Here is a 19,417-nt window from a genome sequence, read left to right as displayed (position 1 = left end):
CAGCACAGGCTGGTGGTGTGTGCGGGCGGGGGAGGAGGAGCCGGGGAAGGGCCGGGTGGCGCTGAGGAGTGCGAGCCGCGGCTTGCGGTTGGCTCCATCCGCCGGGTACCCGGAGAGGGGCGGAGGGGAGGGAGGCTGGAGGTAGGGATGGGGGGGAGGAGGAGGAGGAGGGAGCAGGCAGCGGCAGCGGCATTAGCGTTGCAGGCGTACCAGTGCGGCTGCCGGTGCTGCTGGACTGTGGGGCGTCTCCGCCGGGACTGACACCCGCACCCCGCCGGCGCTGAGGGGACGCGGCGCGGGCCGGGCGCTGAGCTCTCCCGCGGCCCCGGGCTGCCGCGCGCCTGCCCGTGAGCCGCACGTGTGGGATCTAAAACCCGCCCTGGCTCCTGCGCGGGGGAGCATGATCTGTGCCCGGGCCGGCATCCTCCAGGTAGGGGGCTGCTGCCTTTCCCTCCCTCCCGTCTCCGCCCCCACCCCAGGCACAGCCGCTCGCGGCGGGATGGGCTCTTCTTCCCTCGACTCTTAGGGGAAGAAAAGGCCCTGGACTCCCCTGGGGAGGCTTAATTTTACTCCTGGCACAAGTCGGGGGGGGGGGGGGGTAGCTGCCCGCCCCTCCCCCCCATGACAGGTTGTCTCTGCAAACCGGGGGGGTGTGGGGGGTCAGATGCACAGCCAGGGTGTTGGTAAAAAGGCAGCAATAACGTTCATAGCTTGCTTGGTTTGGAGAAGGGTGGGCTCTTGTCAATGAGGGAAGGACCCGGTTGTCTATTAAGACGTGGGCCTTCTGGTAAATGGTCCATGCTGCTGGCTATATTAGCGTGCATGGGCTGGCAGGTCATACAACAAAGAAGCCCCCCCTCCCCCAGGCAATTTGTTTTGTTGGACTGAAACAGGTAGAGATGATTGGCTGAAGGGTTAGGATGGCAAATGTGTAGCTTTGCCTCACCCGTTTGATACAGAACTCAAGATGCAGTGGCAGGGGTTGTGTGTGTGTGTGTGTGCGTGTGCCATGTCATTTGTTTCAGAGCATCTTTCAGTGCCACCGCTGGTTTGGGGTTGCCCGATCTGGGAAGGGAAATGGAAAGCCATATGTATGCTATGTGTTGGATGCTTGTGTTGATGGGGAGTGGGAAACGGTGGTGTGGATCTTGTTCTCAGGACAGCATGTAGGATGTGTTTGATTATTTGCTTAACCATTGTCATCTGAATTTCACTAGCAAGCAAATAATGTAGAATTATTGTGAGTTACATGCCATCAGTAGTTGGCCTCACTTTGAGAATGTGAACATAGAGGTTACAATAAAGAGTCCTACTGGATTTTTGATGATGTTTATTATTATCTGGGCTCCCCTCCCTTCAGTTTCTGGCTCCTTGATAATGCAGCACATTTTTAAACATAAACTGTTTGCTTTTTTTCTCTATGTTGTTCTGAGATATTCGTATAATTGCTACATTTATTTTTGTTATTACATCATAACATTTTAAGTCTTTTATCACTTGTCATAGGCAGTTGAATTGTCACCACTTATTTTAAGTATGTTAAGATCAATGGCATAGCCATAAAAATATAGCTTGTAAAACGGTCAGATACTGCTTTTATCATTTAGCATAGCATGTGCACATACAGTTAATTTGGCTTCAATTTGCACCACAGCCTGTGTAATTTATTTTTAATAGTTGCAGAAAAATAATTTGGCCTGGATCTAGTTTTTTGTATCCTTCAATTTAGAGCTGCAGTAGTACCTTTTTACGTTGTACTCAGCTGAAGTGCGTAGAGAGGCTGTACAACAATCACTCAGACTAAAGGAGAATCTTTCTGCTACCCTCTTGTTCATGCATTTAATATCCTGCTATCTGATTCAGTGGGGCACGTATCCCTATAGGAAGAGAGCAGCAATTAGGGGATATGGAACTGCTTTACCAAAAATGTCACACAGCAGGCTGTCAATTGTGCCTTTCTGATCAGTGACCATACTAGGATTGTAGTTATTACAGTAATTCATTTTAGATTGGGGATTCATTTTGAAAATTTGGATTTTCCACTAAGAAGGGATTATCATTCCTCTGTCTAGTGTTTGTTTTTTGTAAATGGAGTACAGCATGTATTCTGGCTGCAGTCTGTACTTGGCTTGTTCCTGTCTCTGAAATACACACATCACCGGGATACATAGGTGCTATGTTTATTTCCATTTGTCAGCACCAGAAATAAACTTAAAAAGCAGTGTGCTTTTTGTCAATGTACAACATTAATCCTGTGATGGAATTCCCAATCAGGTATGGGAAGAAACAGTATATCTTTCCAGAGTAACTATTAGTTCTGTTTGTTTGTTTGTTTGTAGTTCTGTTTGTTTGTTTGTTTGTAGTGTTCTAGTTTGAAAATATTGAATTGAAGAGTTGGCTAAAATCAGAGTTTTTGCATAGTCAGGGCTTGAGAAGAGCAGTAAATGAACCAAAATGTTCCATGCACTATCTCTTGTATAACGTATTAAGGAGTGTGTTGCAAACACACACTTCGGAATTTGGATTCCTAAACAGGTAGAAGGAGTTAAGTTAACATAAGTTAAGTGGCTCCTAAGTAGTTTTTACTCAAGCAAAAGCTGTTAAAAATAAATAAATCCAACCCTAATTTGGACAAATCAAGAACTTCAGACTCATTTTATTATCCTAAATCCACTAAAAAAAGTACAGGTTTCAGAGTAGCAGCCGTGTTAGTCTGTATTCGCAAAAAGAAAATGAGTACTTGTGGCGCCTTAGAGACTAACAAATTTATTTGAGCATAAGCTTTCGTGAGCTACAGCTCACTTCTATCCCAAACTAAAAATTCCAGTCCATATGATAGATTTTTGCCAGCACTACTAAATTCTCATATGTTGACAAAGATGTACAATTTATCCTGCAAGACAAGCACTTCCAATTTAACTGGCGTTTCTTCAAACTTAGACATGAAGGTATTCACTTATTACCCATTTGATTTTCAACATCTATATAATATGGCCATTTCAAGAAAGAGCTCACTATCCATTAATATCTTAGTTCCCCAATGTCCTTCTTACAGTATCTTAAGGTAATGATGGATCAAAGGAGCTTGTAACATTTCAAATAGTGTTTTTAAAAAGTCCCCTTCAGGACTAGAGCAGGTGGAAGTGAAGAGTGGGGAATTAAACGGTCAGGCTTCAAATCATATAGGGGCAGTTTTTCCCCTCCACTCTTGCAAGGGAAGGAGTGCAAACAGCAGTGGATTTGCGGTTTGGTGGGGGGCACAGAAAGGAGGAATGCCGGTTCTGTAGGATTCTCTCCCTCCTGATCTCAGAGAGGCTAAACATTGCAGGAAGTAGACTGCAGCATAGGCTGCCCTCCGGGGCTGGAGCACCCACAGGAAAAAATTAGTCGGTGCTCTGCACTCTCCGGCAGCCAAGCTCCCCTCCCGCACTGCCCCACCTCCTTCTCCCCCCCGAGCGTGCCGCGTCCCCGCTTCTCCACCTACCTCCCAGCATTTCCCGCCCAGCCATCGCCAAACAGCTGTTTGCACGCTAGGGGCAGGGGAGAGGAGAGAGGGGAGGAGTGGGAATGTGGTGTGCTCAGGGGAGGAGGCGGGAGAGAGGTGGAGCCTCATGGAAGGGGTGGAGTGGGGGCAGGGCCGGGGGCAGAGCCGGGGGCAGAGCCGGGGTCAAGTATCCATGGAAAACAGGAGAAATCGGTGCTTATGGACTGCAGATGGGGAATAGGGGAGCTGGTAGAGGGAGGGTTGGTATCTGCATTCAGCAACTATCCTTGGCAATGTATTGCCACCCCATCCCTAACTCCATGTGGATCCTTGGACTAAATAAATGCTGACCCTGTCATCTTTAACTAACACAATTCTTTCTGCACAGCAAATTCCCTACCCCTAAAAGGAGTGGCCATCCAGAAGGCATTAGCAGAATGGCTCCTGAGGAGGCAGTGCTGCCATGGAGGTCAGAAAGCAGCATGAAGGCGTAGTGCCTTTGTGGATCTGCCAAGACCTTGGGAGATCTATCTGTTTGGAAGTTGAATTCCTTCCAGTTCTGGAGGGGCAAATGCCACCACTGTGATGGTAATACTAGGTGGAAGCTCATTAGCCTTGTCCATATTGGGAATTAGAAAAAAAGTCCCACCAATGACAGTTTCATTGGGAGCCCTAGTGTAGACAGAGCTCCCACCACCACATCTATTTCTACTGCCATGTTAGCTAAACCAGCTTTCCAGTAAATGTAACTAACATGGTGGTAAACACACTGGAAGTCACCAGAATCTTGTCTACACCAGGGCTTTTGTTGGTGCTTCCACTTTTATTCATTTTGTAAAATTCCCGAGTGTAAGCATGGCCAGAGAGTCAAAACCTAGATGAATAACCCTCCTAGAGGATGATTTGGCGTATATTTTTAAAATATATACCCACATTTATTTTCTCATGTGTTATCTATGGCATATCAATCTGACCATTAAAATTCAAAGAATTTGAAACACCTTCCTATTTTATTTTTTTGCTACTTTTGCTTAACTGTTTACTTTTAGTATCTCTCTCAGTTTTGACAATAAAGAGAGGAGTCAATTTCACTTCTTTTTAAAACTTCTGTTTGGTTTTAATTTTTGGTCCATTTTACTATCAGGTTTCCATGGACCAGCACAATCTCATAAACACTGTATGACAAATACTGTAGGTAAGTATTTATTTTCTTTTTTAAAAACCTTCACGAATACATTGTCATTTGGCATCATATTTGGTAAACATTTATTGTCATGAAATTTAGAATTTGGGCCAAATTTGACATAACCGTTACCTTGAGATTTATTTTTAAATAGAAAACAGGATATTCTTGTGTCTCTCTATGCATACCAGTGAAAAACACACGCTGATGTGACGAGAAAAAAGTAAAAGTGCAGACATTAATAATAAAAGGCATGCTGGCCACATATTCCAATAAATGATGTACAATCAAGTCTTGAGCTTATCAAGATGTTTTAAAATTAAGAAGAAAATCTAGCCAGTTCTTTGGCTTCTTCAGGCCAGGATCATCTTCGTCATACTCCATGAATGGTAGCCAAGTGGTAAAGGAACTGATTTATGAGTCATTCTTAGAGTTTGTCATCTTTTCTATGGCTAGGACATCCTATAATTGAATAATCCATTTATTCCAGGTGGGCAGTTTGAGGTTATGCCATTCTGTTGCATTGACCAATGAGCAGCTGGCAAAAGATGACATTTGGGCTTCTTGGGCCTCATTCTTTACTGTGTTGCACCATGTGTATTCAGTTACACCTCTTCACAGTCAGGTCAAAGTGGGTGTAAAACACTATCAAATGTTAGCATTCATACCCATTTTTGAGAGGTGTAAGAAAAGAAAATGCAGTCAATCACAAATTCCCTAAGTGCTAGGGGAGCCAACTAGGGGGGGCGTTTTTCTTGACCTGCTGCTCACAAACCGGGTAGAATTAGTGGGGGAAGCAAAAGTGGATGGGAATCTGGGAGGCAGTGACCATGAGTTGGTTGAGTTCAGGATCCTGACGCAGGGAAGAAAGGTAAGCAGCAGGATACGGACCCTGGACTTCAGGAAAGCAGACTTTGACTCCCTCAGGGAACAGATGGCCAGGATCCCCTGGGGGACTAACATGAAGGGGAAGGGAGTCCAGGAGAGCTGGCTGTATTTCAAGGAATCCCTGTTGAGGTTACAGGGACAAACCATCCCGATGAGTCGAAAGAATAGTAAACATGGCAGGCGACCAGCTTGGCTTAATGGTGAAATCCTAGCGGATCTTAAACATAAAAAAGAAGCTTACAAGAAGTGGAAGATTGGACATATGACCAGGGAAGAGTATAAAAATATTGCTCGGGCATGTAGGAAAGATATCAGGAGGGCCAAATCGCACCTGGAGCTGCAGCTAGCAAGAGATGTTAAGAGTAACAAGAAGGGTTTCTTCAGGTATGTTGGCAACAAGAAGAAAGCCAAGGAAAGTGTGGGCCCCTTACTGAATGAGGGAGGCAACCTAGTGACAGAGGATGTGGAAAAAGCTGATGTACTCAATGCTTTTTTTGCCTCTGTTTTCACTAACAAGGTCAGCTCCCAGACTGCTGCGCTGGGCATCACAAAATGGGGAAGAGATGGCCAGCCCTCTGTGGAGATAGAGGTGGTTAGGGACTATTTAGAAAAGCTGGACGTGCACAAGTCCATGGGGCCGGACAAGCTGCATCCGAGAGTGCTGAAGGAATTGGCGGCTGTGATTGCAGAGCCCTTGGCCATTATCTTTGAAAACTCGTGGCGAACGGGGGAAGTCCCGGATGACTGGAAAAAGGCTAATGTAGTGCCAATCTTTAAAAAAGGGAAGAAGGAGGATCCTGGGAACTACAGGCCAGTCAGCCTCACCTCAGTCCCTGGAAAAATCATGGAGCAGGTCCTCAAGGAATCAATCCTGAAGCACTTACATGAGAGGAAAGTGATCAGGAACAGTCAGCATGGATTCACCAAGGGAAGGTCATGCCTGACTAATCTAATCGCCTTTTATGATGAGATTACTGGTTCTGTGGATGAAGGGAAAGCAGTGGATGTATTGTTTCTTGACTTTAGCAAAGCTTTTGACACGGTCTCCCACAGTATTCTTGTCAGCAAGTTAAGGAAGTATGGGCTGGATGAATGCACTATAAGGTGGGTAGAAAGCTGGCTAGATTGTCGGGCTCAACGGGTAGTGATCAATGGCTCCATGTCTAGTTGGCAGCCGGTGTCAAGTGGAGTGCCCCAGGGGTCGGTCCTGGGGCCGGTTTTGTTCAATATCTTCATAAATGATCTGGAGGATGGTGTGGATTGCACTCTCAGCAAATTTGCGGATGATACTAAACTGGGAGGAGTGGTAGATACGCTGGAGGGGAGGGATAGGATACAGAAGGACCTAGACAAATTGGAGGATTGGGCCAAAAGAAATCTGATGAGGTTCAATAAGGATAAGTGCAGGGTCCTACACTTAGGACAGAAGAATCCAATGCACCGCTACAGACTAGGGACCGAATGGCTAGGCAGCAGTTCTGCGGAAAAAGACCTAGGGGTGACAGTGGACGAGAAGCTGGATATGAGTCAGCAGTGTGCCCTTGTTGCCAAGAAGGCCAATGGCATTTTGGGATGTATAAGTAGGGGCATAGCGAGCAGATCGAGGGACGTGATCGTTCCCCTCTATTCAACACTGGTGAGGCCTCATCTGGAGTACTGTGTCCAGTTTTGGGCCCCACACTACAAGAAGGATGTGGATAAATTGGAGAGAGTCCAGCGAAGGGCAACAAAAATGATTAGGGGTCTAGAGCACATGACTTATGAGGAGAGGCTGAGGGAGCTGGGATTGTTTAGTCTGCAGAAGAGAAGAATGAGGGGGGATTTGATAGCTGCTTTCAACTACCTGAAAGGGGGTTCCAAAGAGGATGGCTCTAGACTGTTCTCAATGGTAGCAGATGACAGAACGAGGAGTAATGGTCTCAAGTTGCAATGGGGGAGGTTTAGATTGGATATTAGGAAAAACTTTTTCACTAAGAGGGTGGTGAAACACTGGAATGCGTTACCTAGGGAGGTGGTAGAATCTCCTTCCTTAGAGGTTTTTAAGGTCAGGCTTGACAAAGCCCTGGCTGGGATGATTTAACTGGGAATTGGTCCTGCTTCGAGCAGGGGGTTGGACTAGATGACCTTCTGGGGTCCCTTCCAACCCTGATATTCTATGATTCTATGATTCTATGTATTCTTTACTGGGGTCGGATGGTGGCCCTGATTTTCCACATGGTGCAAGTAGTGGAAAATCATGGCCATGATCCAACCCCAGTAAAGAACACATAGGGAATTTGTGATTGACTGCATTCTTTTCTCTCATAACTGTCCCACTGGTGTCAATAGGAGTTTTGGCTAATTAAGGATTGCAGGTATATCCCATGGGGAGAAAAAAACACCTGTTTGTATTCATTTGTTCAAGCAAAAAAGGATGTGGATATATTAGCTCAGCTGAAATTCCTGATTAGGAATTTCAGCATGGGCCATGTTGTGCTTAAGCGTTTTGACTCCCCATTTCCTTGAAATCCTAGGCCCTGAGTACTTTTAGAGGCTGTGAACAAGATTCTACTCTTCTTTATACTGGTTCTGTGTCAGGGAAGTTGCTCTTGATTTACACCAGTGTGAGATCTGAATCAGGCCCTCTTTTTGTGATAGAATGAATACCATGTAAAGAGGTAGCATGATCGAGTGGATAAGGCACTGAACTGGGTACTGGGTGATTTGGATTCTAGTCTAGGGGCTGCCATTAACCTTCTGGGTGACCTTGGCCACTTCATCTCTCTGTGACTTTGTTTCCCCTCTCACCCTTTGTCTAACTTTTCTATTTAGATTGTAAACTTTTCGGGGCAAGGACTCTCTCTCACTAGATGTTTGCCCAGTACCTAACACAATGGTGCCTGATCTTGGGTAGGGACTATAGCAACTATCATAATACAAATAATAAAGTATGGTACTTCTGCATATACTTTTTTTATGCTGTTTCATTACCTGGCTAACAAGGGAGAACCCTCATGCTCTTGTTTTGAGATTTCAAAATAAATGATCAGCCAAACTCATCCTAGACATCAGGGCACAATAGTATATCCCAGAGTTCTTTGAGAACTCTGTGCAGCCAACATTCCCTTAATGGAGAACATAAGGTTGGTGGGGAAGAAAATGTGTGCATACCCGTCAAAAATGCTGTTCTTGAGACTTTTGCTGAGGTTTCATTTTTATGGATTGAATAAAGCCGCCTCTCTTTTTCACACGTTCTGCATTGGGGCAGGCCTATGCCATTCCCATAGGTACCGTGATGTCTGGTATTCTGGGCATGCATGAGTGGCCATGCTACTGGTAGACCACTGACATTTGGTTAAAGCCTGAAGTTAAATTCCCATCTAGGTCTTTAGGTTGAAATAAATGTTTGTCCCAAAATTAAAACCCATTTAAACTTGAGAGTTCTTAACTCCTAAAACAGTAGTATGTACAGAATGTCTCCTGTACTGAATTGCCTATATTTAGGTAAAACTGAACTTGGATTAAATGAATAATTTCTTACATGTAGTCAACACAGACCTTAAAGAGATCTGATAGAATGATTTGTCATCCATCTGCCCATTCAGTAGTCATCTGGGAAAATTAAGGTGCTATTATGTTATATATTTTACATTTTAAAAATATTGTTTAGTTAACAATAAGATCTTGAAAACTAGAAACTGAAATCTGTCTTCTTACTGAATTGATTTTCCACTTTGTGACCACACACTGGGCTGCAGAGCCAGATTTTTGGGATCTGGGAAAACTGCAACTCAGTGGAGTATAGGATTTATTGGAGGGGAAATTCATGTGGGATAATCCCAAATTTCACATGGAGCTGTTGTCTGGATGCACTCATCAATGTGCTTCAGGCTTTGCCAATATTAATTTAAAACCACTGTGTGCTATCATGGTATACTTTTGCAAAAGGGAAGATCTCTGTTACTGCTCCTTCCAGCCACGGGTGGGTGAGGAGTAAGAAGTTCTAGCTTTTGTTATTTCCCCCTCCTTCCTGCCATGGGGGAGGGAGAGAGTAAGAAAGAAAAAAAGGAATGGGTGTTGGGATAAAGAGACATTAGGACAAATCCTTCTCTCATGTACACTGGTGCAGTTCTAAGAAAGTCAGAATTGAGAACAGAATAGAGGGGGTAACCGTCTCCAAATCCTAAATGTGCTGCTGTGCTGGTGGTGCACTCCTTTTTCCCCAAAGGGAAAAAATCCTACTGAAGTATTGTTTTCAAACACACACCTACCACCACTGGTATAACATATATTACAGGGACTTTGCTAACATATATAAGAAGCAATAAGGTAGGTCAAATTGGGACCTGTCAATACTGACAGTATTCCTTTAAGAAGGTATGTGATTTTATTTTGCAGCCAGTATCCTATTGCAGACTCAGCAAAATGGCAAACTGTTGTTTTGTCACATTTAGTGCTGCACATCTATCATTTATTGGCCATGCAATATTTGGCTTGTATAATTAATTAGGGTAGACAAGATGTACAATGTACACTCATCATTTTGACTTTATATAGAAATGCTTTCTTTTTTGCATATAAATATATGTATGCTGGAGGAGGAGCATGCAGTATATGCTGTGTGAAGCAGCACATTGTAAATGGTAAATTTTTGTTGCAATTAGAATATGCATCTGGCAGTAGATGAAATATTTAATTCTGAAGCTGGAACATCAGATTTCCAAACTGATACTGTTCAGGCTTCATGAAAGGCCCATTAGCCATTAAGATATATGCTGTCTGGGTTATGGAATTGTACATGATATGTAGAGATTATGGATGAGATTCTTTCACAAAGCTAAATTATGCAATGTGAATGCATCATATAATTTTAAATAGTAGGCAGTGCTGGGTCAGCACCATGACTCAGCAATACTACATATATGTACTGAGTCATAACAGTAACTTGAAGCCAAGATGGAAAGACTATTATTAAATCAAATTCCATGGTCCAAAATTGAGTGAAGCTCCCACTAAATATGATGGGAGTTTTGTTCAATTAAAGACTGCAGAATCTGGCCTATTTTTACTATCTATCCAAAACTGAACATCACAAGGAATATGGGCTACTATTTTGCCAGTCCCAAGCTTTGAAATTTCGTTCTAATCATGCTAACATCAGATCCAAAGCAACAGAAATATATGCTGTATTGCCCACTCAAACATTCAAAAATAATGAATTGGAACCCCCCCCCCCCAAATCATGAGATATTTTTAAATGGTTGGGTTCTTTCTATCTATTTCTGATTCTTGAGTCTTTAAGATACCTTCTGGTCACATTGTTAATCTTTTTTCTGCAAACGTGAGGACTAGAAACATACTTAAAAAACAAACACCACCACCCACCCAAAAGCTGAGATTCTCACGTAATCATATAACTCCAGGAGCTTGGGTTTTCGATAAAACATCAAATATTGCATTACTTGTAATAAAATCATGAGAATTGGGAACACTGTTTATGAAGGTCAAAGTTCATTCTCTTTTTATTTTTCTTCATTTTTTTTCATTACTTTATTTATTTAAAAACAAAATAGTAAACTAAAAAGGGCACTGTCCACCTAGACATTACAATTCTGTCTGCACTTTCAGTAGTGTCTTGGATCATAATCTAGCATTTTGCCACAGTGCCATATTGGGAGAATAAAAAATCTTATATTCTGTAGTGTCTTTATAAAGCCAGTAAATCTGAAATCGGAGGTGGCAATGTGGCTATGGCATTCTCTCCTTGCTCCTTCTGTTTCTTGCTGTACCTGGGGCCAATATTTGTGCAGATATTTGTATAAATTAACTGAAGGGATGATGCGGAGAACTGGGACCCCAAATTAAAAAAAAATCCGGAGAATGGCTTCATCACACAATGAAAACATGGATTAATAATTCTCTTAAACTAAAATATTGTCTTGGTTGTACCTAATAGTGTGATGTAGGCAAAAAACATAATGTCTGTGTTTGAGCAATTATACTAGGACAATCCTAACAAATTATTAAAATATATCATCTCAGCATAAATGTCTTGAATGCTAAAGTATCTCTGGCTTGTGTGTCCAATTGCGTAAAAGGAAGAAGCAGGTGCAGAGAGATCCCATATCATAAAGTGCCTAGGCCAGGCTAACAAATTATTGTGTCTCAAATACTGGATTTTCATATCACTGGAAGGGAATGGGAAAGATTGGGGCATGGTTTCTGCTTTCCCCTAGTAATGAACAATGACTCTGAAGGAAATGTAGGTGGGACTTTAATGGAGGTACAGTAGAATGTTACGGGCCTTTTTGTAGTTTTGCTTGCCATCTCCTTGCTGCTAGGGTTCAGAGGAGGAGGAAGAGGAAGGGGCTAGTGGCAATTCCCAGAGAACATAAGCAGGAAGAATGCCTCCAGGAGGTCTGGTTTTAAAGAGCAGGTCCTTAATCTCCTTTTTGGAGCTATAGGATCTGCCTGCTGCCCTACCCTCTTTGAGTGCTTAGCGTGAACATTGGTGTTCTGGATGCTCCCAGGTAGGAGTCAGGGATGGGAAGAAGGTTCTCCTGCACTTTCTTCTCTCCCTAGTACACCTGCAATAGAGAGCCAGAATCTGACTTGGTAGCTGTACATTTCACCTCCATGTGAATATGACTTTTGGATGCTCAGAATTGGGTTGGCTGCCCAGACTGGGGTCGGAGTGTTCTTGGTGTTCCCCCATTCTACAAAAACTGCTTCTCCTCTGACTTTTGTGGGAAGAGGGCGGAGAAGTGATATCCCAAAAGAGGCCACAGGAGGAGATGACTGGACTGGAGGAAAGGGCGTTTTCTGTATTTTCAAACTCTTGTCAGAGTTCAGAGTAACAGCCGTGTTAGTCTGTATTCGTAAAAAGAAAAAAGAAAAGGAGTACTTGTGGCACCTTAGAGACTAACCAGTTTATTTGAGCATGAGCTTTCGTGAGCTACAGCTCACTTCATCGGATGCATAGCATATCGTGGAAACTGCAGAAGACATTATATACACACAGAGACCATGAAACAAAACTTCCTCCCACCCCACTCTCCTGCTGGTAACAGCTTATCTAAAGTGATCATCAAGTAGGGCCATTTCCAGCACAAATCCAGGTTTTCTCACCCTTCCACCCCCCCCCCCCCACACACATACAAACTCACTCTCCTGCTGGGGTGGGGGGGGGTGAGAAAACCTGGATTAGTGCTGGAAATGACCCACCTTGATTATCATGCACATTATAAAGAGAGGTTTCAAAGAGGGATGGGCTATTACCAGCAGGAGAGTGAGTTTGTATGTGTGTGTGTGGGGGGGGGAGGGTGAGAAAACCTGGATTTGTGCTGGAAATGGCCCTACTTGATGATCACTTTAGATAAGCTGTTACCAGCAGGAGAGTGGGGTGGGAGGAAGTTTTGTTTCATGGTCTCTGTGTGTATATAATGTCTTCTGCAGTTTCCACGATATGCTATGCATCCGATGAAGTGAGCTGTAGCTCACGAAAGCTCATGCTCAAATAAACTGGTTAGTCTCTAAGGTGCCACAAGTACTCCTTTTCTTTTTTCTTGTCAGAGTGTGAATGAGAATGTGCTGTGGGAACCCTCCACATTTCTTTAAAAAGCAATCTGTGAGCCTTGAATATCATAAAGTTCTCCCATCCCTAAGAACCATTTTAACATTTCACCAAACTTGGTGGAGCATTTCATAAAATATGTGTCATGTCCTTTTATTCTTTGTGCACATCATAATGCACAGCTAATAGAAAAATATATTTTAGCAAGGTGTCTCTTTGTACAAGAAAATTCATCTCTGGCAATAAAAGTTGGTGGTGGGTGGTTGGGTTATATGTGTGTTCAGGTTTTTATTGTAATATTCTTTTTCCAATGATTGGAAATAAATCAGCTGATGCAAATTTTCTTTTGTGGGAATTATTTGTTAGTGATGTATGATTCTGACTTTTGACTGTAAGTTAAATATGGTCCTTGCAACCTTTTTTTCTTGACCCAATTCTGCAAGTGCTCTATGCACATTATAACTTTTGGTGCATAAGTAGTCCCACTAACTTTACTCGCTTGAGTTGTCTTATTGAAGTCATGCACATATGTAAATATTAGCAGGTTCATGGATTGTATGAGGCCAAGTTGTGCTTGCTTTCTTCCAATTCTCTTTGTAGCATGGCGAGAAATAGAGTGGGTAAGGCATCATGAAGGAGAGTGCTGATTAACAGTGTACCAGCTAGTAGCTTGGACAGGTTCATCATGAATATGATCAGTCTGGTTGATTTGTGACCTCTTTGATCTACTGTCTCTCTCAGAATCATTACAATCTACTTGCTGGCCTTCTATTAACTCAGAGGTACGGTAACCAGACATCCTAATTTTATCAGGACCGTCCTGATTTTAGGGGCTTTGTCTTTTATAGGGCCCCATTTTCCCCCGTCCTGATTTTTTACCATTGCTATCTGGTCACCCTACTCACAGGGAGACCAAGTTCGCCTTGTTTAGTTACTAACTTTTTGAGTTTTGGTCGGATACTTTTGCTCTTTTTTTGAGATCTGTCTTGATGATGTCTTAATTGGAAGAAACTGGTTCTGTTAGGCTTGGTTAATGCAGTAGTTTTCGGATTTCTGGTACTGTTCTTGGTATGGATTTTGGTGGCTAAAGCAGAATATGGCAGCTGTGAAGTATGAGATGAAATCCCAGTGCATGAGAACACATATACATTTAGGGCCTTATCCAGCGGTCCTAAAATATGTAAAAATACCCTTGACTAAAATGGAGACTGTGTTCAATAACTATGAGTAAAGACTTCTATTTTCCAACTTGTGATGAGAGAACTTTCCATATATTTTTGATAATTAAAGTCAGATTCTACTCTGAAAAGAGACTGTAAAATAAATACGGGGTCCCACACTTACTGTGTCCTGGGGATTTTCAGTTAAAATTTGCTAATAAATAAGTTGTTCCCCCCCGTCCCCCAACTGCCAGCCCTTCAAACTCAGCCAAGGACCTGAAAGTCAAGCTGTGTTCTTTCTGGGTTGTGCACAATTGCCAGTAATCGTGAATCTCTAGGCCAAATTCCTACTCCAGGGCCACTTTATTGTCTTCACATTTTGCCTTCAGTTACACATGTAAACTCTATCACTTTCAGATGTGTTATACTGGTATAACAAACAGAAGGCATAATTTGAAGATGTTTGGATGACATACATGGCCCTCTTAATGGAGTTTAGTTGTCAATTCTGTTGACAATGAATGAGGAGGATGAGAATTTAGTTCCCTCTCAAACTTTTTTTTTCTTCTGCAGGGCTGACAGTAATAGAGGGAAGTAAAATCTCTTATTACTGAAGTCAGAGGGTAAACTCTGAATACACCACAAGTAGCAGAACTGCTGACTAAAAAGGAGCGACTTTTACATAATTGCTTTTTGCAGTGGAACAGCATTTTAGTAGAGAAACTCAGAGCTGATGAGCAGACTTTCTTAGAGATAGTGAACTAATTTTTTACTGTGATGTTCCTTTTCCATCCTTCCTCCCTCTTGTATTGCACTTAAGTTCCGACAATTTGCTTCTCTCCCTGTCCTTTGCAGGGTTGCTGTTGAACTAGGCTTCCTTGTTCATCTTTTACCACATTGCATCTTTGCACTGCTGCACCTGCTCCCAAGTCAGATCTTGCAGGTAGCAGTATTCAGGAAGCAGGGTTCAAGAAGCCCTGAAAGGTCTTAGCCAAGTGCTAAGTCACAATACAGAATGTAAGATAGAGGCATTACTATGATCTATAGAGAATCCATGAATTATATATTTAAAACAAGAGACATGGCAAATTAGGCACACCTCTGAATTGTTGATCAAGGTTATTTGGTATGGCAGTTGCTAAGACAGTGTAATAATTATGTATGTTTTCTCTGAATACTAGAGTAAAGAGCTGAATTCATCTCCATGCAGGCTGCCCTGAGGCTGCCATAACTCTCTTTTTAAAAAATATCTCATTACGTCCATTTTCTTGAATATATGTATTATTATGCATAGGTGCTCTGATCACCCTAGTCAAGTTGCTGCTGACTCCTTTCCTCTCTCGGGGTTGCTCAGAAAGGAAAGAGAACCTGTCAAAAGCAGTCTGATGAAGTGCAAATATAAAACAATTATTTATACAAAGTGCTGCAATATATGTGCATGTGGGGAGAAGGGAATCTTCTAACAGAGTTGACGGAAAATTTTCCAGTGGAACTGGTTTTTGTTGGAAAACGCTGTTCTGATTAAATCAAAACATTTCATTAGGTCGTATCAAATTTGTCTAATTTTGTTATGAAAAATTATAAAAGTGTTTAATTTTTATAAGGTTGAAATGCTTGTTTAGACTGTCTTATGTTATATTAATATATTCTTGTACATTATAAATTGTAATAAGTATAAGTCAAAAGAATAAAGTTTAAACAAAACATTTTGATCTTATTGAAGCATTTTGATAAGGTTGTTTTGATCTTTTGGAAATTAAAATTTTTCAGAATTTTTGGTTCACAGGAAATGTTGACGTTTCTTTGTGATTCAGGATGAAACGAAGAACTGAAATTCTGACTATTGCTGAGCTCTTTTTAACTGGGATGAATGTGTAAAATTACAACTGTCTTCTATGCACCCTCCCCACCTTTTTTTTTTTTTAGCCATGGGTCCAATCTCATGCCTGACCTAAGTCCACTGAAATCACTGGCCTTACACTCGAGATACATTTGGCTAAAGAAGTCTAAAATAGTTGTGATGGGTTGTATTATATTTTCATGGGTTACAGGTGAATGGACTACGGGGTTGAAGGCCATAAAGAACTTCTGCTAACATTTCTGTAACACATTCTTTTAAGATTGAGATACCAAAAGAAAACAATAGACTCACAGACTTTAAGGTCAGAAGGGACCATCATGATCAGCTGACCTCCTGCACATTGCAGGCCACAGAACCACATTGCAGGCTACACAACCAAGTTAGCAAGTTAACCTATGGGAGGAACAGAACTATGTGTTATCATTCTCAAAGAAAAAAAAAAAAGATTATGGCTAAACAAAATCATTTTAAATTAGGCCCCTGTTTCCTTTTTTATTCTCCTTTTTTCTTTTTCAGTGCACATAGCCTTAGAGTGCTCTTCCAGATTTCTGCAGATATTTTTGTGGTAGTTGAGAACAAACATTTTGCTGCTAGAATCCTTTCATCATTATCTCTTTCCTCCACATCCTCATCTCCTCCCCTCTTTTTCAAAGCACCCTGCTAGTGGAAGCTGGCTTTTCCTTTTCACAGTACCATGCTTGCATGTAAAACGTTAAAATATTTTGGGTTAGAACCTCAGGTTGTGTAAATCAGCATAGCTCCATTGCTCTGGTCCTTTGTTTCCAACTGAAATTGGGACCCTCTTATGTTCAACTGAAAAGTAAAGGTCCATATTTTAACCAGCTGTGCTATGCTCTAGTGCAGTGAAGGCAAGATCGCTACAGCAGAGTGTTCAAAAGTGGGCTTAATCAAGAAGGAAATGTACTGTTTTGACTTTACATCTACCATGAAAGTGAGAACCAGACTTCATTTTATTGAGCAGCAGAATGATAGCCTTTACTACACAAAAAACATTTTAAGGGCATTTCGCCTTCTACTTCCCATTTCTGTGGTGAACAATCTTAAATGTGCACGATTTTCTTTCATATGCTTCCCTATAAGTCATTCTCATTATATTGTTGCAAGCCCTTATTTATATTGCTTGGTGTATTGAGATTTTGATGTGGAAAGATTGCATTTTTCTCAGTGGGTGAGTTTGCTCAGTCATTCATTTGTTCATTGTTCAGAGCACATTCTTCTGCAGCAGTAGCATAGTTTCATTGTTCTCTTCTAAAGATGTAACATCTAACATAATGAAATAAGAGAAGGCTAATGGATATTTTTTATTGTTCTAAGAGTAGTATTTCTTATAATAAGTCTGTTCTGTTCAAGATATGGTAGGCAAAATTTCAGGAAGGTTAATTTCTTTTTGTGGATGATTAAAATCAACTCTTATAGTGAAAATCTATTTAAATAAGTAGATTCATACTTAAATAAGGAGCTGCTTTTGTTGTAGTACTCTTTTTGTCTTCTGGATAAGCATAAGTTTACTACTGCACTATAATGTGATTAGTTTAAAGTTTTGCCATTTGGTCTGGGCACTGCCCCAGCAGCATACCAGAGCTTGATGGATACCTGCTGGAGGGGCGTTGGATAGACCAATCTCTCATGATCTCTTGAGATGACTGTTATCACCTCTGCCACCTTGTATCAACATCCTCTAAGTATTCAAGCTATTTTGCCATTCCTGTGTTATGTCATTCTTATTGTTCAACCTGTAAAATGCCAGTGTTGTGGCAAGTTTTCACTTGTTAAATGCAGTGAAGCCAGAATCAGATACAAAAAAGTAAAATATTCTTAGTAACGGTTATTTCTCAAAAGCATGGTTCTGTATTTCCCCAACTTCCTCCAGGCAACTTTATTATTCTGAAAGTATCAAGACTTTTTATACAAGTACAGTTTATTTTGAGTGGGTAACATTAAAAAGTAATAAATACCATATTACAGTCTTGACTTTAATTCTGGTATTACGTAAAATTATAATGTATATTGCAGCAAGCTACTTATATTACACCACAGGTAGGGCCAAATCCTTATGGCAGAGTGCAGCTTGAGTAGGCAGATAAAGTGAAATGAAATCCCCCACGCCAGACCTTGGAATGTCTGTGGAGCCTCTCTATTGAGTCCCTTTTGGCATAAAGGCCCCTTTGTTGCCCTTATGTGTCCCTGCTATGTGGTGATAGACTGGGCTCTGTTTCAGAGATACTTTTTACACTAGATGCACCAAGAAACAAAAGGGACTGAACAGACCTGTTGGCAGTGGTTATGGAAAAGATACAAAGCTACCAAAACTCAGGAACTGATATACAGCAAAGTGTCTTGCAAAGTCCAAGGATCACTTGTATATTCTTATTCCACTTGAACTGTCTGCAGTTGTTGACACTGCTGATTACTTTCTTCTCTCAATTTCTGTGATCTGTTCTTTCCTGGTTCCCTTCGTACGTAACTGACCTCTCTTTTGGTGTCCGCTTCGGTGGAACCTTATTCTCTTTTCTTCCTTTATCTTTGGCATCTCTGTGTTTTGTCCTTGGTCCCCTCCTCTTCTGATTCTTTACCACCACTTCCACTCCTGTTTTTTAAAGCCACCATCTCTGTGCTGACACTCAAAACTACCTTTTTCTTCCTCCAATCTCAGCTCCTTTGTGCAGTTTTGCATCCCACCTGTACTCCTGATCATAGATGCTCCACAACCATTTCAAACTGGGTCTGTCCAAAACTCAGTCTGTTATCTTTCCTTCTAATCCCTCTTTACTTCCTCCTTTCTTTACTTTCTCCATTGACACATTCATTTTTTTTTCCTGGCTTGCAATCTTGGTGTCTTCTTTGATTGCTCCTTTTACAGTCTCTTAATCCTTTCTAATGTCACTAAAAGTTTCAGTTCCTCTCTATCCCCAGTACTAAAACCTTTCCCCATACCCATCTCTAAACTTGCCTGCTGTTATCTTCTCAGTTGGACAGACTGGCAGGGAGACCAAACATTCCTGCAGCGTAGTCTTTCTTCTCTGTCAGTCTCATGTCACTCCCTCTTTGAATCCCTTTACTGCCTCCCTATCTCCTTACCATATGTAATTCATGCTCATTTTCACCTTCAGGCTCCTGCATAATGTCACTGCCACCTACATCTCCATTTCATGTCCTCTCACTTTTGCTTAATAGACCCTATATCCAACTGCTCCTTTCCTCTCCTCCCACCTTGTGGTATTGCAACATTTTTGATGTTACCCCCTCTACTTGGTGAACAAAAAGTAGG

At 41.9% G+C, this 19,417-nt stretch overlaps 1 protein-coding gene across 8 annotated transcripts in view; it reads left to right on the top strand.

Annotated features, from left to right (window-relative positions):
• Positions 1–303: 303 nt before the first annotated feature.
• The window catches only part of HECW1 (HECT, C2 and WW domain containing E3 ubiquitin protein ligase 1), a 348,636-nt gene continuing 329,522 nt past the window's right edge, over positions 304–19,417 (top strand). For 3 of the 8 annotated variants that reach the window (XM_074945293.1, XM_074945294.1, XM_074945287.1), the window contains exon 1: positions 307–430. In XM_074945293.1, the coding sequence (XP_074801394.1) occupies positions 401–430 (30 nt within the window). In that variant the 5' untranslated portion in view covers positions 307–400. Of the gene's footprint in view, positions 431–4,662; positions 4,680–19,417 lie in introns of those variants that run through there. The other 5 variants (XM_074945295.1, XM_074945292.1, XM_074945288.1 and 2 more) reach the window with 5 other exon arrangements.

The sequence above is a fragment of the Natator depressus genome, chromosome 2 (assembly GCF_965152275.1).
Source record: "Natator depressus isolate rNatDep1 chromosome 2, rNatDep2.hap1, whole genome shotgun sequence".
Taxonomy (NCBI): domain Eukaryota; kingdom Metazoa; phylum Chordata; order Testudines; family Cheloniidae; genus Natator; species Natator depressus.
The sequence above is the reverse complement of the archived record's forward strand: the minus strand, read 5'-3'. Positions and strand labels throughout refer to the sequence as shown.